The 25,681-nt window shown below is 42.1% G+C and overlaps 1 protein-coding gene and 1 non-coding gene across 7 annotated transcripts in view; one reads left to right on the forward strand and one right to left on the reverse strand.

The window, feature by feature from the left end:
- The window catches only part of TNIK (TRAF2 and NCK interacting kinase), a 287,359-nt gene that overhangs the window by 42,029 nt on the left and 219,649 nt on the right, over nucleotides 1-25,681 (reverse strand). For 3 of the 6 annotated variants that reach the window (XM_053390547.1, XM_053390551.1, XM_053390552.1), the window contains 5 exons: nucleotides 22,922-23,032; nucleotides 20,297-20,383; nucleotides 17,472-17,675; nucleotides 5,210-5,374; nucleotides 1,847-2,086 (listed from right to left, as the gene is read on the reverse strand). In XM_053390547.1, the coding sequence (XP_053246522.1) occupies nucleotides 1,847-2,086; nucleotides 5,210-5,374; nucleotides 17,472-17,675; nucleotides 20,297-20,383; nucleotides 22,922-23,032 (807 nt within the window). The remainder of the gene's footprint in view (nucleotides 1-1,846; nucleotides 2,087-5,209; nucleotides 5,375-17,471; nucleotides 17,676-20,296; nucleotides 20,384-22,921; nucleotides 23,033-25,681) is intronic. The other 3 variants (XM_053390548.1, XM_053390549.1, XM_053390550.1) reach the window with 3 other exon arrangements.
- Nucleotides 11,855-11,976, forward strand: LOC128414994 (U6atac minor spliceosomal RNA). Its single transcript, XR_008330797.1, has one exon. It is a non-coding gene; the product is annotated as a U6atac minor spliceosomal RNA (small nuclear RNA).

The raw sequence follows: 25,681 nt of genomic DNA on the forward strand, positions 1-25,681 counted from the left end.
TGGGAAGAATTTTGTAATCAACCCACAGACAGAAATTCAAATCTACCAACTAAGGTATTATAGGCTGACATCATAAATCACCTTGCTGTCTACAAACTTTTCTTATCATCAGTGCAAATTGTTGCTTTGGTGCATTTACATCTTAGGGAAATTGCAGCCAATGTCACCACATCACATGAATCAGCTAGAGCGTTTCTTTTTCGTAACCACACAATCTGAAGCAAAGGGCTGAATCAGCACAGAAGAAGCTTTTAACAGCCATGTTGTAATACATCCAAAAAAATGAAAGAAGATTAGAAACAAGGTAAGTGCATTACTATATTGGAAAAGAGGCTGCAATCCTATACCCACTTACCTGAGAGAAAGCCTCACTGAACTCAATGGGATTTATAAGTATGGGATTGCACTGTTAATTAAAGAGCTACTGCCATCACATCATTAAGGTATAAAACTTCTGGAACCCTTACAGAACACTCCACCGGGTATTGATTACGTCTGGATACATGACGTCAACCTAGAAAGCCTAACGATTTGATCCAGTATGGCAAGTTTTATGCTTCTAACAGAAGCCAAGATAGAGAGGCGATGATTTATTCTGATTTCAGTAAAGGACTTGGGGACTTCCTTTGTCATATTATTAAAAGTGATTTACATACATGCCAGAGAAGAGTGGCCAATTTGTTGATGCAGTGCATATTCTCGCATTTGTCTTGTTGGTCGATGCTATAGCCTGGGGCGCTACATCCAAAACTCACAAAATTAGTCCATAATACTGGGGGGTCTGGTGCAAGGGTATAAAATCTGCACCAGTGCCAAGACTTGTAATTGTACCTCACTGATGTTTGCTTGTGCCCTGGCATGAAAGTGCCACTGTATAAAAGGGCCCAAGTCATATAATCCCTGAGGTGCCATTTCAGCAATGCTAGGGGAGGGGGCACCATCAAAGGTCTCCACTCTTTCTACAGTTGTGAGAAGCCTCTTGCATAACAACCTATTTTAGGCAGAGTATCACAATGGCTACCCAATGGCTAATATGTACTAGTAGATCGGCCTAGTCTCCAACTTCTTCTCTGTGAAATGTTAAAGTCTCTGTAGAATTGTAGAGTTGGAAGGGACCACGAAGGGCTGTCTAGTACAACCCCCCACAATGCAGGAATCTTTTGCTCAACGTGGGGCTCGAACCCAGAGAGTCTCATGCTCTACTGACTGAGCTATCCCAGGTGCTGGTTAAGTAGACTTTTTTGCAGGAGTACAGAACTTGCTTGGGGCAATTACTAGGGGGAGGGTGGAAGGACCCAAATTCTTTACCTTTTGTGCTGGCTCACTTAGCTGCTATGGAGGCCATGGCAGGGATAATGTTAGGCCCACTCTGATCTATAAGTAAGGGTCAGTTTACATTTTACATGGCAGATGGATTTCTCTAAATGTGCAGTGGACCTGCACCAGGGAGATATGGCCTACCAGGGAACACAGTAAACTGTCGTATTCCAGGTCAGGCACTGCCTGATCTGACTGACTGTGGGTTCCAAATGTTTCAGGCACAGGTCTTCTGCGCGTCTGATATCTGACCCTTTTAACTGGAGATGCCAACGACCGAGCCTAGAAACTTCTGCACTCAAAGCATGTGTTCAGTCAGAAAGCTACACTCCCTTCCCACCAGGGCCCCTGTTGCATGCTCTCTAGAATTTAGGGGACACGCCTGCCCAGATCTGTACACATTGTGGGAGGCACCAGTGCTGATGAACCCCCAATAAAGTGTGAAAAATAAGGCCTAAGGCGCCATTGCAGAGGAACTGAGCTACTCTTTACTCCAAACCTTGCAAGTTAGCAGTGACCTCATTTTTACCTTTGGCGGAATGTCTTCCTCCTGTCGTAACCAAGAACTTCGGTCAAACTTTTCAACACGAGGGGGGAGAGGAGGGTTTTCGGAGGTGGGGTCCGAGTTCTGCCTTGGCATCTCAGTGCGGTGAGAGGTCACCGTCAGAGCCTCCTGAAACCCAGCCATTCCCTTTGTGGGCTGTTCATGCAGTGACTGAGAGGCAGGCAAGGAAGGTCCTTGGGATTTCACACTGACCAGATGTGGAATCTATGCACCAAGTTAAAACAAAACCATCAGTAGGAAAAAATAAATAAATGTAATTTTGTGTTTTTAAAAAATGAATAGTTGCAAAGCAATTTTTTTTTAAAAAAAAACTTTGTTCCACATTTATTTTGGTTTCCTTTTTTTTTTTTTTTTAGAATTCCATTCAAAAATGTAATAAGAAGATTCAGAGTTTACAGTATTAAGCAGAATGAGGTCAGGAAATGCCAAATATGAGATTCTTCATGTAGCCTTAATTCTACCCCTCTCTACATATAATCGTTATGATATAATCGTTAACTATATGATCATGTGTTATTTGTGAAATGGTTTAAGAAAATACATGAGTTGTGTGGTTTTTTTTAAAAAAAGGTTTTTGCAGGCATATCCAAAAACATAATGGAGACCTGATTTTCCCCAGGCTATTATGTATTGGTGTAGCAGTGCAGTGATTGGTTTGGTGTGACATTTTAGCTTCATGTTTCAAAGAAAAATGTAAAGAAGAAGTGGCTGTTTTCAGGAGTTTCAGGCTCTGATGAGCTGCCAAAAATTGTTAGCTTTTATTGCATTGTCACTACTATGTGGTATATATCTATAAAGAATTGTTATAAACCATGTATAGAGACTTATTTGCAAGGCTGGTGCTCCTCTGTTTTTAGTTGCACTGAGTTGCCAAAAGAAAGGAAGAAAGACAGGGAAGAGAAGGAGGAGGACAGAAGGAAGGAAGGAAGGAAGGAAGGAAGGAAGGAAGGAAGGAAGGAGCGAGCAAGCTACGAATGTGTATTTTTATGCTGTGGAAGTGAATTGGCTTCCAAAGCATAAGTAAAGTAGACTCTATGTTAAACCAAGTACAATCTGCTTCTCTGGAAGATTGAGGACTCTGCACTTAGAAATACTTTAGGTTGGATCAAGATTTAGTGATGCATACAGTAGACCAGTAGGTCAAACACCTTTTCACCCCAGGGAATACTTGAAAATTGTTGAGAGCCTTGAAGGACCACTTAATGATTTTTGTGCCTGCTGTTAGTAGTTGTAATGTATAATGCTAATTCTGTATGATTTTGAATTACATTTCTACCACCATGCAATGGATCAACTGAACGAAGCTTGTGTATCACTTGCAGCCTATGAAACACAGTAAATTCTACTCATTTCAGTGGTCTCTTCTGAACATGATGGCGTCTACCCACTTTACTAACCCAACCCATGTTATATGCCTCCTCTAAGATGTGCATAAATATACTACATTTACAGAGGCATAGGGGTTTATTTAGGGCAAGAGGTCTAGAGTACTGGGGTGGGGGTCCCTCAACATTTCCCCATCAGTTTTAAAAAAGGAACCTGACTCCTGCAAAATTATTGTTAAGATCGATGGTTTTAAATGACATGCATGAATGAAAAGAAAGCTGGGGGTGGGGGAGAGAAGCAATTATGGTAAAATTTTGCTCACTACCAGGTACTTTTTGTTTCAGCACAGTTGGAGGAAAAGGTCCCAAATGAGACAGATAGGTTGCCATACTGGAGCAGACCAATATTTCATATACAATCTTTCACTTTTCTCTCATGGAAGATGCCACCTGATAACTCCAAAATGAGGAAACATGTTTTATCATGTGTATCGTACTTTTCTTTGGAGAATTGAGAGAAATTTACATGGTAGGTTTGACAGGCAGGTGCCCATGCAGATGGACACCTGCTTTGACAACATAACAGTGCAATGTTTGTTATCAACGGAACAAAGGAGGAAGAGGGATGATCTGGAATGGAACTGGTGATCAGGTTATGAATGGAACCATGAGAATGCAAATATTCTACTTCTTTACTCCCAAGTTCAGATATTCGGCTACTGTTAATTTAGCATACTCTGAAAGCTGAGTTGCTACATTTGACAGGGACTCGTTGCAGATCTTGTCCCTCTGATGAGTGTTTCCTAAGACGCACATGTCTCATTCATTGGGAAAGGTACATTAGAAGCAACTTGCGTATGCACCTAAATATATATAACATGCAAACACGTCCTTGATTGATAGTTCTATGAGGTTTGGAGAAAGCAACATAAACAATACAGGACTTGCTTACCCTACAACTGCTCAGAAGTGGCTGTTTGTTTTTCATCAGGCAGTTTGCAGATAGGCAGTAGAGTCTCTATTAATAAAATCATCTTATCCGAATACATCATGCACCTCCCCATGGACCACATATACAGAACTACAGCCCCACATCAGTGTAAGACTATTAAAATAGCCCTCTTAAAATAGTGCAAGATAATTAAAATGGCCTTTCTGAGGTGCGTTTATTCGTTACTTGACCAATGGTCCCATCCAAGGCAAGATCTGGAGCGGGTTTGACACTCACATTCTCCCCATCCTACCCTATATTTCCTTAAGGTGGTAATAAATGTACTGCTTGTTTGAATGTATGTGTGATCACCCTAACCTTGGAAGATAGAGTCTGCTCCTCCACCATCCCAACCCAAATGGTTAACGCAATGGCCTGGTTCGTAAGTCAAAGGAAGCCAAATTACGGCCCACTGGGATCACACAAACATGCTGGTTTGTTCTTGGCTTCAAAACATGGTTAAGGAGGAGAGCACTTGACCATGACCCCACATTTGCATGACATACCAAGCCTAACACTGGTTTAGCTGCCATGCTGCACTGGGCTAAAAGGACCAGGTAGGAGGAAAACAGCTGTGATCTGCTCCCTGGGAGGCAGCACTTTTGCATGTTCAGACTAAGTCATGGTTAAGCATTATGCGCAAACGAGGCCAATGTGTGTTGGCCCTCAAAATAATTTGGGCATTCTAAACTACATGCATGCATGCTAGTATTGCATCTCACCATGTGCAAGGAAGTATTTTCAAACGTGGGGCTGAAACAGGATGTGTTGACTGGAACATGTCTCTGCATTTACAAGATTAGTTCAGCCTGCCCAAATAAACTGAACTAAGGCAGTGATACTGTCATCACAGCGTTGCCACAGTCAGCATATTGAATACGATTGCATGAAACACATATTTGGCAGATGAAACACATTTAGGCAGGACATTACCTTGAATGAGGACCATGTGTCATATTTTATTTGCATATGACCAGAAGAGGAAAATGATACTCCACTGAGTCACTGTACCTGTGGATCCACTGGTCTGAGCATGGGCGGCGTCCGAGCAGGCTGCACCCCACTAATACTAAAGGACTCTGATCGAGGAGGCAGGTTTGGATCTGATATCCTGTTGGCCACCTTGTGAGGCATTGCTGGAGAACTCTGCCGGTTGAGCCTGGAACGTTCCTCCACCTAAAGCAAGAGGGGAAAGGAGCTGTGATCTCAAGTTACCTGAATGCACGGCCTATAATATACCTAGAGCCTGTACAGCCATTTCCTTAGCTCAAATTTCCAACCAGCCATTCCGAAACATCAGCAATACCCCAACAATTAATGTTTGAACACAGATTCTTTGCTACTGCAGAGGACTTTCATATCAGTAAAAAGAACACGCTACAACATGCTTTGTTCAGCTAATACATTCCACTCAGTGGGCATACAGTGAAGTGGTATTTGCAGATGTCTAGATCTACCTGCTGCAATTCAAAGAACCCACTGAATTGAGAAAAGGGTAGTTTTCAAATGGGCAGCACTGGGTGGGAATCAGCAGGGAGAGCTAAGCAAAATTCAAAAACTCAAGCCATTGAACGAAATAGAAATCAGCTGAAGGAGAGAAAAAGGAAGACATGTGAAATGAAAGAATGGTAATGTACAAGAACAGATTAGGCAAGAGGTTCTAAAACACAGAAGATGAAATGGCTGGATGTGGGAAAGATGCCAATGGAAAGCAGGCCTAGAGACAGGGCCTCTTAGGGGGTGGGCCTGATGGACCAGGTAGGCTCCATCAGTCGGTCAGGTGGGGAGTACAGAGCCTGGGCATGCAACAGATCTCCTGTGCTGTTGCCCCCCGTGACTAATGTTCAGTGTCAAACTCATTCTTGCACAGTTCATCTCACTCATGGTAAAAGAAGTCAACTGAGTATAAAACAAAAGCCAGGCATCATGATTGATCAGTGCGGAATTATTCCTTTAAAACAGACAACCGACACCTTGTATACCGTTACAATTTAAAATATGCTTCTTTAATGACAAACAACATGGTATTCTTAACTCTTTACTGTGACACAAGGCAGTAAAAAGAAACCAATCTGGCACTAAAATGTTGAAAGAATAGACATCTAACAACTATGAGGAAAATGTGTAAAGATTGTGGGTGTGTGGATGCGATGGGAAAGGAAGGTGTGTGAAGAATACTGTGTACTTTATCTAACAATTTGTAAACATGGATTTTGGTGTATAAGTAATGAATGGCTTGCAGCTCATTACTTGGACACCACAATCAAGGCTTACAAATGATCAACAAACCATAAATTTTGCCTAATGAAATGTGAGGTTACTACTTCAAGTTTATCAAGCAATGGTATCATATCTCACATATGCAATCAAGCAAAGTATGTTTAATAGAAATAGCATAATTGCTCTTACTTCCAAGCTATTTCCCCAGGCATCAGTTGTCCTAGTAAACAACTGTTTTCATTTTTCTTTATGGAAAGTATTTTTAGATGCTTGAAAACTGGCACCCTATTCATTTCACCTCAATCTCATTTTTGCTTACCACAAAAACGTATCTCATGTACATTTGTGCTTTTCCAAATATGAAAGTCCTTTTTTTCCATTTCACAATGAACACAAAGAAAGGTAATAGCTACAGCATGTAGGTTCCCCAGAGCCTACAATGAATGGGATCAGTTTTCATCAAATTACTCCAAAATGAATGCAGTTTTGATCCAAATTGACTTTTGGGATATATATATATGGAATGTTGTGATACCAATTTATATTCTACTCACATATTCTTTAAAAAATGGCTGTACAGGCTTCATACAGATTACAACTTGCCTCCAGAAAGCAGCCCATCAAACCCTGCCCAAGCAAACTGCTGACATTTCTACAGCTCCAGGAGATTATAAATCAGAGGCAAGAAAATGCATTTTTATGCCATATTACAATAGCAGTGATCACGGATTGCGGTCATTTGCAAAATCTGAACCGTAGTGTTCAAAAAATCTCCTAGTGTGGCTCCGGCCATAGAGAAATGAGCAAGCCCCACAGAAATAGGAGCAGGTTGTTGACAAGGAGGGCATGCAAAGGCAGAGAATACCAGGCTCTTCCCAGGGAATGACCTCTTTGGTTTTGGCGATTCCAAAGACTGTACAGAGAGGGTACAGCATAGGCAGCATAATGAAACCAACAGACAACTTACAGGTCACTGCTATGACCTCTGCTTTTGGTTTCGGAAAGGCAAGGGCAGCGGTAAGAGTGCATAGCTAGAAGGCAACATTGGCAAATGAAAGCTTAGAGCCAAAATTTCCAAACTGCGTGCCAGGGTGTACTAGAAAACTGCTAGTGGGCCAAGAGAAACAGAATTAAAAGACTCAATCTTTTATGAGCCTGAAGCACCTGCCTGCAAAAGGAGGCTGCCTAATGAATCTCTGTATGAATTGCTGCTCTGGCCTTGCCTCCTACCATCCAGCTCCGGCTGATCAGACAATTGCTTCAATATAGGTATCTGGGAACTTCTGGTGAAAGGTTCCAATAACTGCTCACGCGGGCCAAATAATGTCTAGTAGGGTAGGAGCAGCTGCCTTATAACAAGTCAAACCATTGGTCCATCTGGCTCAGTATTGTATACAGTGAAAGGCTGAGGCTCTTCAGGATTTCAGGGGTGAGTCTTTGCCTACCTGGAAATACCAGGGATTGAATCTGGAGCCTTCTGCATGCAAAATGAGCTCTGGGCCTTTCCTCACATGTCAAGATGCAGCAGAATGATTTGACCTCAGAGGAGGCATGTCCTGAACAGAGACTCACACAGAAGCACAAGGGGGTAGGCTCTCCAGAGGACAAGGAGTTCTTACATCGTGAAAGGAAGACTTCAGTTTTATGTCGGAAAATAAGTGGGACTCTGTTTGGGAAATGCTGGCTTAGAGGCGATAGAACCCACTGACCACAATCTGCATTCCGAGAGCAGCCTTACCTCTTCTGATACCACAAATGACAAAACAAATGCTTTAAGTGAGATTTCAAAAAGTGACACAATATGGCAGCAAGAGAAGGCAATGTGCTTGTCTGCAAAATCCAGTGATGAAGCTTGATTAAAAGATATTATGTTGACATAGAAACATCAAGAAAGCGAATCATTTCAGACAAAATCTAATTCCAGATCTGAGTCAAATGCAAACAATCACATCAAGTGTTTAATTTCAAGAAGGCTCGTATCTTTATATGCAAATTTACACCATCACCAAGCGGATGCTTACCAAGCTTCTTCAGTTTTCTTATTACAGTTGTGCTACAAAGAGATTCTCAAAATAGCAAAAACAAACACTAGATATACTTTGGGTGGAATGACTGTTAGTTGGCTATATTTAAACAACCTGACAACATTCAAGAGAGAGAATAGTTTCTGAGCAGAGTTCTGTTGATTCTTTGGCTGCCCCCAAGATACTGAGATGACTTCTCCAAAAAAAAGGGAGGGGACACCTGAGTGGAGAAGATTCTCTTACAAAAAATCCTCTTACACAACACAAAACCTGGAGCAGCTGTTAAAAGAAGGGACTGACAAGCTGATCAGAAAGGGATTGGTTGCTTGTTTCGGTGTGTCCCAAATCAGAGTTGTGATGAAAAAAAGTCTGAAGGTAATTTGCCAAGGAATAAAAAGATCTCCCACTGTCTCCTCTGAAAGGACCTCTCCCCGCCACAGAAGGCTAAGCCACTACTGTGACGTGTGCACACCCCCCCCCCCAAATTAAGCCTGCAGTCTTCGATACTGGCTGCCTCTCATTGACCCAGCAGGGAGAATTAAATTATCCAATTATAAAAAGCACTTTCACACATTTTACGTACAAACTACCATGCCAATATATTACATCAGGGCATAATTTTAGTGGTTTTACAAAGCAATAAATGCCCCGGGTAAATATTTTATTTGGCCCTCTGTAGCTCTGTTCTTTACGATGCTTCTTGCTTGCTGTCCTCCGAATGACTGTGAAGTAGTCAATAGAGTTGGCCAACTATTTGTGAACTTCCGGTTTGTTCTCTGCTCCCAGAGTAAATGTAGAGTGCATTCTGGGACAGGCTCCAATAACTCCACATGGGGGCCAAATCATCTTTGGCAGCAAACTACCACAGGACAACAGGATTAAAATAACCTTTGCTTTGGATGTCATCATTGAACGCTCACGACTACTTTGTTGTGAAATGAGCTTGATCTGGAAGAGCAGTCTACATAACTGAATCAGTTGCGGCTTTCAAGAAGATCAGCTTAATGTTAAGAAGCTAGGTATGGAGTAGTTCTTCCCCCCAAAAGGTTTAACAAGGGCATCTGGGGGTAGGAATTGCCACCTACAACATTTGGCAATCCAAAAAAGATACAGTACTGCATTGTAAATCAGCTATGATGGGTTATCTAGGGTTAGTCTGTCAGCATCTTAAGGCTACTGAGCAGCAGCACATGGAAATGAGGCAAGTTGGGAGACAGAATAAGAAACGATATGTTTTCAGAACAAAGATGCATCTGCATAAATATTGGGATGACATCTAGCGGGTGACAGCATTATTTCAATAGGTCTCCAAGGAATTTCAGGAAACATGCCTACATTCAAGTCTAGACCAAAGATGACCAGACTAAAACCTGTCTCCTGAAGGAATGTGCAGGATGTTCAGCGGACTAAGGAGGCAATGCAAATAATCCAAAAAGTGGAGTATGAGATGCACTTGTATTACCCTTCAACTATTTTAACCGATAGTATTTCCACAACCTGGCAAGTGAACAGACACCTGAGTCTTCTGCTTAGTAGATCTGTTTCACAAGAAAGTTATTGATGTGTCTTCAAGTCTAAAGTTCAGATTCCATCAATGGAATCCTTCCCCGATAGTTTTATATGGTCCTGAATACATGCACTTAGAAGTAACTGAAATCAATGGGAGTTATTTCCATGTAAATGGATTTAAGATCAGGTGGTATTAAGAGTAAACAGATAAAGGTAAAAAGATAAAGTACCCCTGGATGGTTAAGTCCAGTAAAAGGTGACTATGGGGTGTGACGCTCATCTTGCTTCAGGCCGAGGCAGCCGGCGTTTGTCCACATACAGCTTTCCGGGTCATGTGGCCAGTATGACTAAACCGCTTCTGGTGCAACGGAATAATGTGACAGAAGCCAAAGTGCACGGAAACGCCGTTTGCCGTATTAAAAGATTACCCCTGCCCCAGCAGCTTATATGCTTTTCAAAGTTTTCCACGTTTATAAAAATAACTCTTAGGCAAACAGCTGAACAAACCACTTTGCAGTAAGATGAGTTTAGCCTTTATTTATGCTCTAATCAGTCTCAGGTGCAGTGATAATACAGGAAGAGGCTCCTCAAGTCCACCACTCTCACGAACTGGTGGAAACCATTTCACAATCACAATAAAAAGTTCAAAAGTGTAAAAGGCAATCACACTTTAAAAGTAATTTTAAAACGTATTTGATTCTTCTTCTCAATCAGTATTTCATCACGATTTGAGCATGCAAGTAATATTAAGCAATCCTCACTCCTTAACCATTGTTTCCTGCAACATTATGTTCCCTGCATCACATGCCATCACTCCAAAAGGGGCGTTTTGGATGCTGGACCTTCTTCCGTGACACCTGATATCGCAGCCTGCCACAAACACCCAGATCATGAGGTAGCAATTAGCTTTGGATAGTGAGAGAGATGCACTGTGCCTCTCTCATTTTTCGAGACTTCAGCCATCTGCTATCTTGGCTGGGAAGATGGAGCTTTTCCCCCTTGGAGGAGGGAGTAGCAGGTAGTGTAGCTGAGAGAGGGAAACTGCCTCCTTGCAAGTGATCCTCTCAAATGCTTGAAAAGTCCCTCAAAGGTTTTTCAGCATTCAAAAGGAATGGTCACTGATTTTCAAGTGAGCACCCATCACTATTTTCAACTATTATAATTATACTTTTTTTTTTTAGACATTGTACTTAAACCAAGTGAGCAAAAGTAAGCAAGGAATCCTTTGGATCCTGATCTAGGCCAGGATCAAAAGAACTCTACAAGAAGTTCTGAATAGCCAGAAGTGGTTTTGTGCATTGCTTGATACATTGCATAGCAAACTACTTTTGAAACTCAAAACTCTTTTAAAAAAATATTGTGCATGTAACACTAAGCCATGGTTTACTTGATTGTTCACCTTAAGTGCAGTTTACAAACCAGAACAAACCAAACTCATAAGCCATGGTTTGTTGGCAGTTTTAAAACCTTGGTTTACATTAACTACAGCTGAGCATTAGAGAGAGAGAGAAGGGCTGTGTGTGTGTGTGTGTGTGTGTGTGTGTGTGCCTGTTTCTCTACTGTTCCAAGAAAAGGGGGGGGGGCAATTACTAGGCTAAAAAAGCAAATAGGAAAATATATGTGGATTTATATGTGGAAAACTGGATTGAAACAATCACCTAAAATCATAGCATATAATCATATGGCAGTTATACTGAGGTATAATATCATACAGAAATTTTAAAATATATAATAATTATTATTAATTGAATTTATATACCGCCCTATACCCGGAGGTCTCAGCGCAGTTCACAAAAAAGATATGAGCATACAGACAGTAAGGGTGGTGGCAGGATGCCAAAGGTGAACTTATTTTTGGAAATAAGTTCTTGAGATTATTAGAAATACACCACTTACTCTATTACAGTTATAGAAAAGAAGAGGTTAGTATTCCCCATGATAAAGATGGAAGATCTCCTACTGGCTTGTAATACATGCACATGATTAAGGCACTGCCACGTAATTTGTGGCCTTTAATGAGTTTGGGAAGAAGCCATAGCATAGGTCAAATGTTTCAAAGGTAGAAACATCCAGGTTCAGTTCCTGGCATCTTGAAGCGAATCAGCAAGCAGGTAATAGGGAAGATCTGTACCAGAGATCCTGGGGGGCTGCTGCCAGCTAGAAAAGATAATACTGGGATAAATGGACATACTGTCTGATCAGGCAACTTCTGGTATGCCTTATTTCTACTAGACTCATTTATGGCCTGGATACCTAAAAGAACTATAAAGTCCCAAAAAGAAGCTATATTCTATGTATTTCCAACAGCTAAATTCTGAGTGGCAAGGAAACGAGCCTATCAAGAACACGTTTCAGTCAATTAAACTGGCCTCCGTGTTTTTTGTCAGTATATGTATTAAAAATATTTTTTTAAAGAATCAGCTACAGATATTCAAAGGGAGGGGCTTTTTAGTCAAACAAAATGTTTTTAATTGATTTACCTAACGCATTAATTGACTTGACTTTGCAGCTGTCGGTTTTGCAAAATAATTTCAAAGACATATGAGGCCCAGGGAGTCCCCAGAAGTTGTATAAACAAAGCAAAGCAACACCCAGTTCCCTGGCTCGATACAATTTGCTTCCGCCACAGCACCAGCCCCTGAGCAAGCCCCAGCTTATAGAATGGCAAGAGCTTATTGGCAATGGCGAGAGAAATCACTCCCCGGCTCATTTTAGTGACGCTGCCTAGCATATCTCAAGTCCGGTGTGCTCGAAGACAGAGATATGTAGTTATGAACATGCACACCCAGAGACTGCTTCGCATGAGATACCTGAGAAGGAAGTTTGGAAGACCAACAGGAGGAATTAGAAAATGAACCCAGAGGCATCTGCAAAGTGATGCCAGAAGAAGAATTACCCTGGCAAGATTTAGAAGACTGAATCAGATCCGAGTTGGAAGAAAATGAAAGGGAATTTAAAGATGCTGAGCGAGAGCTAGAAGACAAAGATGTCAAGTTGGGTACATTCAGATGAGAAGTTTGTGGACAAAGATCCAGAGCAAGAAGCTCTTCCATGCTTCGCCCTATTTTTTTCCTCTGCATCTGCACATGATGGACCCCAGTGGGAAGCTGGCGATGTTCTAAGAGGCTCTCCAAAGATGCATGATGCTTCTTCTTCTCATCAGCTTGTATCTTCATCCTTCTCAAGAGGCATGCTGGACTAGAAGCACTCAGATCTTGGTTATCATGTGTTGCCGAGATATTGCATAATGATGGAACACTCCTCGAAGAGGTAATGACACTTGGGTGTAGATGAGAATGAAGTTGCTTCCTCTCCTTGTCCACATTGTGTTCTTGGAAATTCATTTTGATTTTATAGGGAGGCAGTGGTGGCTTACCTCCTTCTTGAAGGTGGGGAGAAGACACACACTTGACCTCCAATCTCATTTGCCTCTCAGGACTGCACCCATGCGACCGAGACCCTTTGGGGGATTTCATGCCATTTTCCCCCAACTGCTCATGAAAACCAAGACTGGTTTTGGGGTTTATAAAGATGGGTCTATTCTTTAGCTCTTCTTGTGGACTTGGCATGGAGATCTTAATAACAGGCACCCAGAGTGTTTGCTTAGCAGAGTCCGGAAAGTCCTTTCTGTGAGGGTCTAATGCTCGTTGGTTTTGTCTACCACGAGGTTTAACAATAAGGGGCTTAGAGTTGGATTGTGGAGCAACACCTTTGTCAGTAACATAAGTCACCAGTTGTTGGGGCACGAAACTGTGGTTCTGCTTAGCTGGAATAACTGGTGGGTTATTAAAAGCTCGCTGATGTACCTGGGAAAGCAGGATTACAGAAATCAAACTATTAAAACACACGTTTTTGGTTAATCGCACGAGTATATAATTATTGGCAAATGTCCTTCACCATGATTAGCTTCTAACAAAAGAAGTACCAGGGCTCCTGCCTGCTTGGAAAGTTCAGCTCCAATCCAGGGTTGCATGGAAGCTAGTTGCTCTAACTCACAGGTGAGAGAAGGTCACTCAGCACATGCCCAGCATTCTTCAGCAAGGCTGATTTAGCAGAGAATGCATAATAACTACCTGAATGGAACACATCAAGGGGCCGTCTTGTTCAGCATCCCATTTCTAACAGTGGGCAGTCAAATGCTTTTGGGAACTTCCCAAGGAGAGCATGAAGGCACCAGCCCTCTCCCATTGACCCCCTCCACCTAGCGACCAGCATTCAGTGAGACCTTCACTCTGATCATGAAAGTGCCATTTAGCTATTATGGACCTGTCTTCCATAAATTGCTCTAATCCCATTTTAAAAGCTAGCTATGCCAATGGTCATCACACTGTCTCATGCAGCAGTGAACCTGCCAAGTTAGTTAAGTATTTTCTTTTGTCTGCCCAATCAATTCCATTGCATGATGCTGAACTCCAGAGTTAAGAGAGAGTGAAAACAGTCTCTCTATCCAATCCCTCTAAGCATTCATAATTGTATAAAGCTCCATCACACCCTGCTTAGTCACCTTTCCCCCCTAAACTAAAAAGCCCCCAAAGTAGCTAACATAGTGGCCTCTGGATTTTGTTGGACTCCAACTCTCATTAGCCCCAGGCAGCGAGGCCAGTAGTCAGGGATGCTAGACCATGTAATCCATGTTGGCTACTGCTGAGATATTCTCACCCCCCATAAGCAAATTGCTCCAACATTTCAGTCATTGTGGTTGCCCTTTTTATACCTTTTACAGTTACCTGTCTGACTATTGTCAGCTGCTATGAGGGCCATGTGGGTGCAAAAATGCTGCAAGCATTTCACAAGTAATTTCATTAAAAATCATTTAAATTCAACAGTATGCTCTGCTTCCTGCTCAGGATTTTCAGGAACCCTCCTCCTCCTCCCTTCCTCTAGGTATGAAATTGACTAGTATAGAAGCTGTTGTCACTTTGTCTAGTCAATTTCAGTGCTCCTTGACTGACAGAGGAGAAAGAGAAACACACACACCCCCATTAGAAATGACAAAAAAGGCATTTGGATTTTGACTCTCTTTCCCTCAACACTCCTACATTACATCTGTGGGGCAATCAAAATTCAGCTGCTAGATCGGGGCTACTTCCACGAGGAAGTTGCTCCCATTGCACACAAAACTATGCAATGCAGGTGTTTCCATCCGTGAACAAAGCTCCCCACTCCTAGTCCCATTTAGCACATTCCCACAGCCACAAGGGCAAGAAATCTGCTTTTCAGATAAGAAGAAATGAAAATGATAGTGGCGATTTTCAGGAATCTAAATTCTACATCATAAAACAGAATTGTGTATAGGACACTCCTGCAAATGGAGAGTCTGCAACAGACAAGAAGCTTTTGAAGTGATAGCAATTACCATTGCTCTAGTGATACCCGAAATCCCCTTTTGAATGGGCAATACCTTCTTTCAGGGCAACCGTGTTGTGTGGGGGATGCTAGTTTCTTATTCAGCAGCTGGCACAGTTACAGCAGAGATAAGAGCAGGCTGTTCCTGACCTTGACCCATCAGCAGGCATCATCAGTAATAAGCCACAAAAACAAATTGGGGCCGGTGTTCAAAGCTTTGTCCTCTTTTTTCAAGTCGTTCCCCCCCCCCCCCGCCTCTCGCCTTAGCAAGTTAACAAATAAGCAGCCGTCAAGACAAATTACATGCAACAGGGTCACAGGAGAAGATGAACCAGCTCGTGAAGCACGACGTGCGGAGAAAGACTTTCATACAGAACTGTGGCCAATCAGGCAATAAATAAAAATGGATGGCACCCATAGCATGATGAAAGAGCTGCTGATATGCTAGGCCAGAAGGCAGCTTCCTAACACGGTCTAGGCCGGTGGTTTTCAAACTGTGTTCTGGGGGATCCTGAGTTCTTCAACATGAAGATCAGTAACAGAGAGCAGCTTCCTAGAAGCCCGCCATTGACTTGAATTATCCAGCAACATCCTGCCACAAGGACACAAAGTGCGTTCAACAGCACCCTCTCTCTGTTCATGTCAGGCAGTGGTTGAGATCCATCAGACATGGACAATATCCTCACATGAACTGAGCAGGCACCTTAGAACAAAACTAAGAGATTTCTGCGATGTGCTGAGGTTTTTGCGGCAGATGTGGAAATGTTGCTCAGAGCGTGAATATATGTGGAAAGGGCTCCCTAACGTACAAAGTTTGAAAGCCACTGATCTAGGTTCAGTTCCTGTGCATTACAGCAGAAAACCACCCAGTAAGTACCTTTTGGGGTTGGTCTCAAAACACAATACCTACAGTACAGTACTGATACTCCAGAGTGACCACCTGTGGGGGATCAGCCAGGATGACACTGTGGGCACCTACAGACAATGGTGTTGGACAGGCAAATTGGATGCCCAGTACACACACACACACACACACACACACACACACACACACACACCTTTTTTCTTCCCCCTCCCCGCTCAAGCTAAGATCCATTTTATTTTTCTATGCCATCTATAGATTATGTGAGGATTACCTGGGGAATCTTTGGAATGCTGTGGGTAGAAAATGGGAGCAACTGTGCACTATCTATGGTACTTAAAACAAAATGAGAGGCTGATGGCAAACTCATCCCGAATTAACTTCATCAGAGAACTGACGCTGGTCACCATTAATACCGAAGATAGGCCATAGATTGGCCAAAAGGACCCTCCAGACTACTTCCTCTGAGAAATGGATTTGCACAACGGTGGCATTCAGAGAGGTGTTCATGAGGGTTGCTGCACAGTTGCGCAGTTTTGCTCCTCACACAATTCATTACAGCACAAGCCTGAGGCCTCATTCACCCGACATGAGAATCTCAAATCCACTTAGCGGAGTCATTTTTTGTACCATAAGGTGATGTCAGTGAGTCTTCTGTGGGCTCCATTCATGAACGCTAGACTTATGTACTAAAGCCCCTTCAAGCTGTATGTAACAAGGCTTTTATCTAAGCACTCTTGAGTAACGATAGCAAAGTAGAGGGGAGCATGGTGGAACCATTCCTCAGAACGGATTCCAAGCAAATCTCCACAACTAGGACTTTACTTCATGGTGAATATGCAACAGTCTAACGTAGGCATTAAAAGGGTTGCATTTTTTTTACAGTATTTATTATATAGTATTTCTGCTACAGCTATACCAAACATTGTGCAGTTTTAATTTTCAAGTAAAAACCAGCAATTTCAATAGGGCAGATATTTACTTGAAAAAATAGTGAAAACAGTCTCCTTTCATTTCTCCTCACTGCTGATACTTCTTGCTCCCTGGTTTAGTCATATGGATGAATCAGGGATCATGCCATCATATAACACCATGTGGCCAATCAGATTTGGGTCTGTGATGACATCAGAGGGCAAATGAGTGCAATGCAGGTGAAGTAGCAGTTTTGAATAATCAGCTTTAAAAGGGGGAAAGGGTGTTTTTTGTCAGCACTGAAAATATTCACAAAACACTGTAAATGTCTTTGGCTCCACTGATTTTTTCCCTCCTACCCCAGGGAAAGGTGCAAAACAGAAAACACGGCCATTCCTACCTCCTTTGCCCACGCTGGCTTCTCACTGGCATTTAGCCCTTCCTTGTAATGGTAAAGCGGCTTCTTCTCTGCTGGTCTCTGGTCCTGCCTCTGCTGTTGCTGCTGCTGTTGCTGCAGGGAGACCAGGTAATCCCGCTCCTGTTGCAACTGCCGCTGTAGCCTCTCTGCCTGCCGCTGCTCTTCCAATTGCTTGCGCTTATATTCCTACCAAGACATGTAAGCCAAACAAATATTTAGAAGCAGCATGGCAGCTTGAAAGGTACACAGCCAGTATGGTGTTGAGGGAAACAACAAAAGGCAAACACAGATACATATCAAGTGGAAACTGAAGCCCAAATAGCAAGGATGTAGTAACCCTAAGAGACCAAATGGACCCTGGGTCTTGCGGATGTTGAAACAGGTTTCTCTTTTTTACTTTTTACTTGTGTTATTGTCTGGGTGGTGTCCATTGTAAAGCATATTGCTGATTTCTATTCTATTCTATTCTATTCTATCATTTGTGCTCTTTACCCTGCCCCAATGTATTGAATTACTTACTCATCACTGCTTCTGAAGCTATGTGCTAGACATTCATGAGGCCTTGAGACAGCAGGAACTCTGGTCCACACCATCTCTTTTCAGGCTCCATCAAATGTGACAACTTTGGGGGAAGCGGGGTATACTCACAAAACCATCACATTTTGTTGGGAAATTGTGACAGTCTGAAACAAGTGTGGAAGTGGTTTAAGCTTGTAGTCTAAGCATGCCTCCTAAATCATGCATATTTGGTATCTGGATGGTACCACCAGGTTATCTGAAAATTAGCTTGAACGCACTGCATGCCCAGAGAAAAGTCTGGAAAACTCGTTACTGAGGCAGCTTATTTCTTTCTAAAGAGTTTATTTTAAACTTGCTGCTTTGTTCAGTTAGTGGTCCAATTTGTAATTTTACAGCCTGGAAGTTCTGTCCCTCCTGTGGTTATGAAACTGATGGAGGGAAACATTATTTATGCAATGAAGGGTTTGCATATGCCAGTCTTTCCCAACCTATTGCCTTGCAAATGTTGAACTCAAACTCCCATCAGTCCCTGCTAAAAGGCCTATGGTTTGAGATGATGGGAGCTGTGGAGCAACACATCTGGAGAGCTCTAGGTTGGGGAATGTCTAGCGTACGCTGTCCAGTCATATAAATTAATGGGTCTATTGGGAAGAGGGAAACAAGCCATGACCTCTCCAACAGCACTGATAAATATAATACTGTTTTTTAAAAGAAAAATGAAAAGAATAACAATTCACATCCAAAATAAAGACAAGATATAAATTTAGCTTAAGTGGCAGGGTGGGGAGAGTAAAGGGAAGAGTATATATGCAGGAAATTCAGCAAATAAACCATGTCAAAACTGTAAACAGCATGAAAAGGCAGTGCAAAAATGTTTCTGTCAGGAATGTAAAGCTAAGCAGCCTGCAACTGAAATATGCCGTCGAATCCTATAAAACCAAGAAGAGATTACAGGGAGCAAGTACGTTTCAGTTAGATTGTATTCCAGCACACAGTGCCAGTAACTTTCAATTAATAGCTTTGCAATAAACACAGCAGAGGCCTGTTCCTTCCATGAAAATGAAGGATGTTCTAGAAGCGGACTGAGCAGAGGAAAAGACGTGCACAGCAATGGCTGCTCCAGTTATTGGCAGAAAGGCAACGAAAACATTCAGAGCGTGTCAGTGCTTGCATTCAAGGAAGAAACCGTTGCAGCACGCTATCCTTAGCACAGCAGAGAGTTGGACAATTCTCTTGCCAGGTGACGGGAGTGAACCTGGGTAAGAGTTGGCAAAATAATTCTTGAACGAGACTCTCCACACTCACATTGGCCTAGACTTTTAGGATTGCCACCTAAAATTGTTGTTTTAATCAAGGACTACTTTGATTCTGAGCCTTTTGGTTTTGTAACTTCAAGCCTGGTCACTGGTAGTCCACCTGCCCTTCAATACTGCTCTCACAGGCTGCAACTCAGGGAGAAGACACATGCTTTCCTATGAACAAGGGTGTCCTAGAAGCAGTAGCAGGAATACTGCATTTCAGACTATACGTGCTTAATCCTCATTTCAGACTATATATGTTTAATCCTTAATCTGGCCAGCTCTAGATAGCAGGTGACTATTACTATAAAAAATTAAACAGTCCTGTATGTTAGTGCAAATATCAAGGGAAAAAATTCATTTCCCTCTGTGCTGTGGGTGTAATCAATCTAAATTAACTCCCCTAGAGATGCTAGTAGCTGCAGATCCTTGCCTGTTTATTTTCTCTTCTGTAGCTACCAGCAGCCAGGAGTGGATTTGGATTGGGGCTGTGGCATGGAGAGGGGAAGGGGTTAACCTCTATCAGTGTCATGCCTCTGATCCAAATTGTGCCTGCCCTAGCAGCTGCTTTTAAGAAGAAGTAAAACACATCAATAGAGCTAAGCATGAAGCTCTGAAGTAACATCTAGTTAGGGCTTAGGATATTTATCTCTTTTTAACAATGCGCCCTGACTCAAACTAGATACGGCCAAATAAAATGGCTTCCTGGGCTAGAGCCAACCCTCGGACTACCAGCCGGCCATTCCATTACTGCATGCTCCCCCAAACATTTGAATGTGTTGGGAATTTAATAAATATTACAAATGCCAATGCTTGAACAAATTAAGGTACTCAGATTTATAATGTATAGGAGAAAGGCAAATCTCCAAAAAAGATGGCAACCCTATAAGTCTGAAGGCCCAGTTACACATTTGGCTAATAACATGCAGTCTCATTATACACAGAAAGGGCTGGGCAAAGGATGCGACAGGGATCCTGACTCCCCATTACCAGAAGTAGAGCTTGCTCCTGCAGTAATTGCTGCTGCAGGATCTCTAACTGCCTCTGTTCTTCCTCTAACTGTCGCCTGATGTATTCCTGGGTGCGCAGCAGGGAGCAGGAAAAAAGGAGAGAAAAAGAAAGAACCGTAATTTCAAAGAGAAAGAAGTGGCCACATGTTGAAATTTGAAGAAAGAACCGCAGAAACATTAAGGAGAGGAACCAAAGGGAATGCAGTGTTATTGTGATGTAAAGCATTTGGATGAACACCATGCAACTTTGAAAAAACCGCTGCTGAGATACCACAAAGTAGATGGCATAGTAACATTCAGGGCTGCCTGTATGTTATGCATAAAATAAGGAAGGCAATTTCCGTGCCACAGTTACCCAAATTCTGTAAAAAGAGGTAGGGATAAATCATCTGATAAACTGAACAGAAATGCAACCACCACTGGTGAAGAGCTCTTTAAACAAATCTGATCAGATGTTGTTCAACTAATTTGAGAACAAGCATTCTACTCAGACTTGCTATTTTTTAAAAGCAGGAATGGCGCATGGACCACCAGCTGATACTGAACTAAAAACCCCATCATCTCTGATCATTGGCCAGGCTGGCTGTGACTGATGGATGTGCAATTCAGCATCATCTGGAGGGTCACAGGTTAGCTGATTCGGCTACCTCCAAGCTTGATTCAAGTACCCAATTCCTGCACCAAGAAAAGCTGAAATATGTCTATAAAGGTGCAACTTTTCATTTTGTGTGGTTTATCTGGGTACTGCTCATCATCATGGCGTTGCGGGTAGGAAAATGATGGCTGTAAGATTTTTCCTTAAAGAGTCCATACAGCCTCTGGTCTTGAAATTGTGTTTATCAGGCACTTCAACCCCGTCTTCATGCCAGATGAGCTGAAAACGTACTTCTCTTTTTGAAAACGAAGTTGAAAGCTGAGATTTAATATAATCATCAGTTTCAATATTAATAAATTCCTTCTTTATTTTCTGTATTTTGTTTACTTAATATGTTTAAATAAATAAATAAATAAATAAATAAATAAATAATATTATTGTCCTCCAAAGAGCATAAGGTGTTCTACAACACACAGTAAAACAAATATAAACAAAATCTTAACATCATAAAATTCAAATCATCTTACATTAACTCATTCTAAACGTTGCAACTCACCCTAAATTCTGACATTGGCCAAAAAATGCAGGATGCAGACCCATTTACTAATAGACTGTACTCGCATATCATGATAAACCATGGTTTATCTTGATGAGCATGAGCTGGAGCAATTCCTGGGCTGGCACACACCAGCAGCAGTTGGTGTGGTGGGCAAGAGCCATGCCCTCCCAATATCACCATCATGGCAGCTTGCCAGGGCAGCACTTGGGCAGGATAGAGTAGCAGTGAGGTCAGAGCTGTGTGAATGCACTGATGGAGTCCGTCTTTCACTGCCATTAGTATACCTGTACACTCCTAACTTTGCTACCACCCTGCCCAACACCAGCTGCAGTGATGTCTGTATCAGGAAAGAGGTTTCACGCCTGGCACACTCCCCACTATCATGACCGCAAGGAGTTTGGCACCTTTTGCTTCCATTTTGGAGTAAGCACAGCTTGCATTTCATCCAAATTAACTGTGGTACATCTTAACTGTGTTTTGTTTGAAACAAGCCAGCTGCAAACCATGGGTTGTGAAGGTAGCTCATTTCAAACAAACCATAGTTAAGATTAACCAGTTTAGTTCAGGGTGTAACACTAAACAGTAACTAATCAAATATGAAAGCAAAATCTGCTGTTCTCCTCTCTGTGGTCATGCTGGAAGAGGAGAGTGTGTGAGCCTGAGGCTCACTGCAACACATTCCAGTAATGATAAACTGAAGAGTCCATTATAGATACCTGAGTCAATTCTAAACATATTCCCCACTGAAAGCTAGAAAGCATCCAGAGACAAATCACCAACTTTTTTTTTTGCAGAGAGGAAGTGGTTGTGAGAAGAAGATATCCAGCCTTATTGCATTAGTTAGTGAGCTGGCGAGTCACATAATGGACAGGAATGAACACAGAACAAGTGACTAAGAGTTTGGCAGTGAAAGCAACAGAGCACACAAGTGTAATGAATGAAACACGGTTTCTTAAATTTCCAAGGGCAGAGTCACTAAGCCACTTTAATGCTTATTTTGAATCAGCGGTGACTCTGAAATGCCAGCTGGAAGTGAAAGTGAAGACGTTGGAAACAAATGTCTGAGCAAGCCATCACATGTACCAATCCCAGCAGACTGTGCAGCTGCTGGTAATGTTTTTTTACAAAGCACCTGCAAGGGTTCACTCAGGTGAGATTGGCACTGGAGGTGAAGCACTCAAATGGCAAATCCATCATTTACACCGTTATTTGAACCATATCAAAGAACATTAGATTCGTAGGGAGATGCAGGCATGGTGTTTTAAGGGTACACCTAAAAACGCAATGCTGCTTAGAAGCATGTGCTCGATGACAACACATATGCCAGGGAACTGGAAGTAACAGCAGCTTGATATTGGGCGAACGCACAGGGACAAAACTGGGTTCCAACCTTGGAAATCAGCAGGTTCATCCATAAAAAGCAGATTCATCCTGGAGGAGATGCGGGTTACCTGTTCATGCTCGGCACGCCTCCTCTCCTCTTCTCGGCGCATTTGCTCCTCATAATGCCTTCGCTGCTCCCTCTCTTGCTGTTTCCTTAGTTCCTTCTCCCTCCTTTGCTGCTGTAGAAATGTGGGAGGGGGCGGAGGCAGGGGAGGAACAAAACAAAAAGAAAAAAGGAGAAAGAAAGGCAAAAGCTTAAGTTGTTTGTCAGTACAAATATAAGATCTCAGAGGAACAAGCAGCACACCAGATCAGGAAGTGGTCTCACAAGGTAATTTGGCCCATGGCTGTACAATGTCAGAGGCACCAGCTTGCCACGATTTCCCCAGCAAACCAACCTATTCTGTCTAATGCGGTGAAAAGATACATCATGCCACCCTGTTGCAGAGAACCAGAGGGACTAAACCACACCAGCTGCTGAACAGATGTAAAGGTAATGAAACAGTCCTGTATGCCATTAAACCTAGACACAGAGCAAATTCAGTAAGCGTGGAACAATCTGGGTGCAGATGTCACCTCTGGGCCACCCACTGTCAGAAGACCCTTATGACACAACTTGGTTTTTAGTAATTATTATTATGTATTTATTTGTACCCCACCTTTTCCCCCATACGGGACTCAAGGCAGCTTACAGATTAAAAACAAGAACTGTTAAAAAAACATGGAGGGGGAAAACCAGGAATTAAAAAGCAACTGAACATTAACAGCATTAAAACTACAGTCAAACCTTGGTTCCTGAACGTCTTAGTTGCCAAACAAATCAGCTCCCGAACACTGCAAACCTGGAAGTAAATGTTCCGGTTTCCAAACATTTTTCGGAAGCCGAACGACCAACGCAGTTTCTGCTTGAGTGTAGGAAGCTCCTGCGGCCAATCAGAAGCTGTGCCTTGGTTTTCGAACGGTTTCAGGAATCGAACGGACTCCCGAAACGGATTAAGTTCGAGAACCACGGCACCACTGTATACGCATATATAACATCTGTTTCAAACACACAAGTTTGTTAAGTGTGACTGAAACAGATTTGCTCTGTGTTGGGTGGCACCCAGTACTACTTGGACCAAAGCTAACAATATCTTTGCTGAATTATACTGAAAGTCATGTTTAATTCCGCATCTTGTTTCCCAAATTGGCCAACGAGATGCTTTTCCGCAACTCACACAAAGGCAACCTCGCCTTTCCTGCTATGGCTCACCAGCATCCGGTATCTGAACCAGCATGCTGACTCTGAACATGGAGATTCCATCACAGCTAAGAGCCATGGATAGATTTTAAATAGCATGAAAGGGTCATTAGAGCAAATATTACCCTATTTTCTGTGGTTCTAAGTTTTTTAATGGTTTTAAACTGCATTTTAAATTGTTGGGCCCTGGGACCCATAGGTGGAGGGCATGTAAAAAATAAAATAAACAACAACACCCCCCTCTGAAAATAATAATAATGTACACAGAACAAATTATCCAGTTTTTTGGTTTTTTAAAAAATTTCTTTCATCATTTTTTCAATATAAACATCAGCTGCAAGAGACACATACAACAAAAGCCATAATAACAATAGTAACACAATTTGACAATTCAGATTTGAATTGATATACCTATGACTACACCTTTTTAAACAGTATTTACCCATCTCTCTCTCCTCCCCCTACTTCCCACCACTATCCGCCTTATCGCTTAAATATTCATTCCAGATTTCTTCATATTTATCCATTCTTATTTTCTGTCGACATGCAATTCGTTCATATGTAGCTAATCTGTCCATATTACCAATCCATGTGCTGAATGGAATCTTTTTGCGGCTCTTCCAATTCATCAAAGCTAGTTTTTTTGCTTGTAATATAGCATGGTACATCCAATTTTTTTGACCCCTTGAAATTTCCCACATTTCCGGAATATAATTTAGAATTAAATTCAGTTCCCCTAAATAACAATTTCTTTTTATTACTCTTTCAAGGAACATTTCTTGACCATTTCTACCGAATTCCAATGAACATACATATACAGGTACAACTATCCGACTTTTAGAAGACATTGGAAGGCAGCCCTGTTGAGGGAAGTTTTTAAGGATTGATGATGCTTTTATTATATTTTTAGATATGTTGTAACCCACCCAGAGTGGCTGGGGAAACCCAGCCAGATGGGTGGGGTATAAATAATAAAAATGTTGTTGTTGTTAAATTAAATCAGGTCGCATAGCTCAGCTCTTTGAGGAAAAGTGACTTGGAGTAGCACATAATTTTGCACCATCACATGGCCTGAGAGACAGCTAACATATTGGAGTGATAAAAAGCTGAAGAATTGTGTTTACATCGAATGCAGGGAATCAGGAATCACTTGGTAGAGAGATGCCTGGGTTCAGCACAAAAAGAGACTTTTGCACAAGAAACTCGTTGCAGCCAACTTCCACACTAGACATTTACTGTGGAATAGCCATACTTTGACAACTCATTTTTTAACAGGACATATGCATAACATTGGTAATTATTATTCTCCCAATGCGGATGGAGGGTCTAGGGCTACTGAATTCGTGACGGAAGAGGACAGGTTCAAACTAGGGAGTTCAGTCACTTAGCTACACCACGTCAGCTCCTTAAAGCCGCTAATACTTTTTTAAAAATAAGCCATACTAATTCCAATACCGATTTACGTTGTTAAATGCATAGATGGCTATATTCTAACACATGCATGCGAGGGACCAAAGGCAGACATATGGTATCTCCAATTTCCCTTTCAGCAGGAGGAAGGGGCACTGAGGCCCAGCTGGGCAGAGCC

Source organism: Podarcis raffonei, chromosome 5 (genome assembly GCF_027172205.1).
Source record: "Podarcis raffonei isolate rPodRaf1 chromosome 5, rPodRaf1.pri, whole genome shotgun sequence".
Classification (NCBI taxonomy): Eukaryota; Metazoa; Chordata; class Lepidosauria; order Squamata; family Lacertidae; genus Podarcis; species Podarcis raffonei.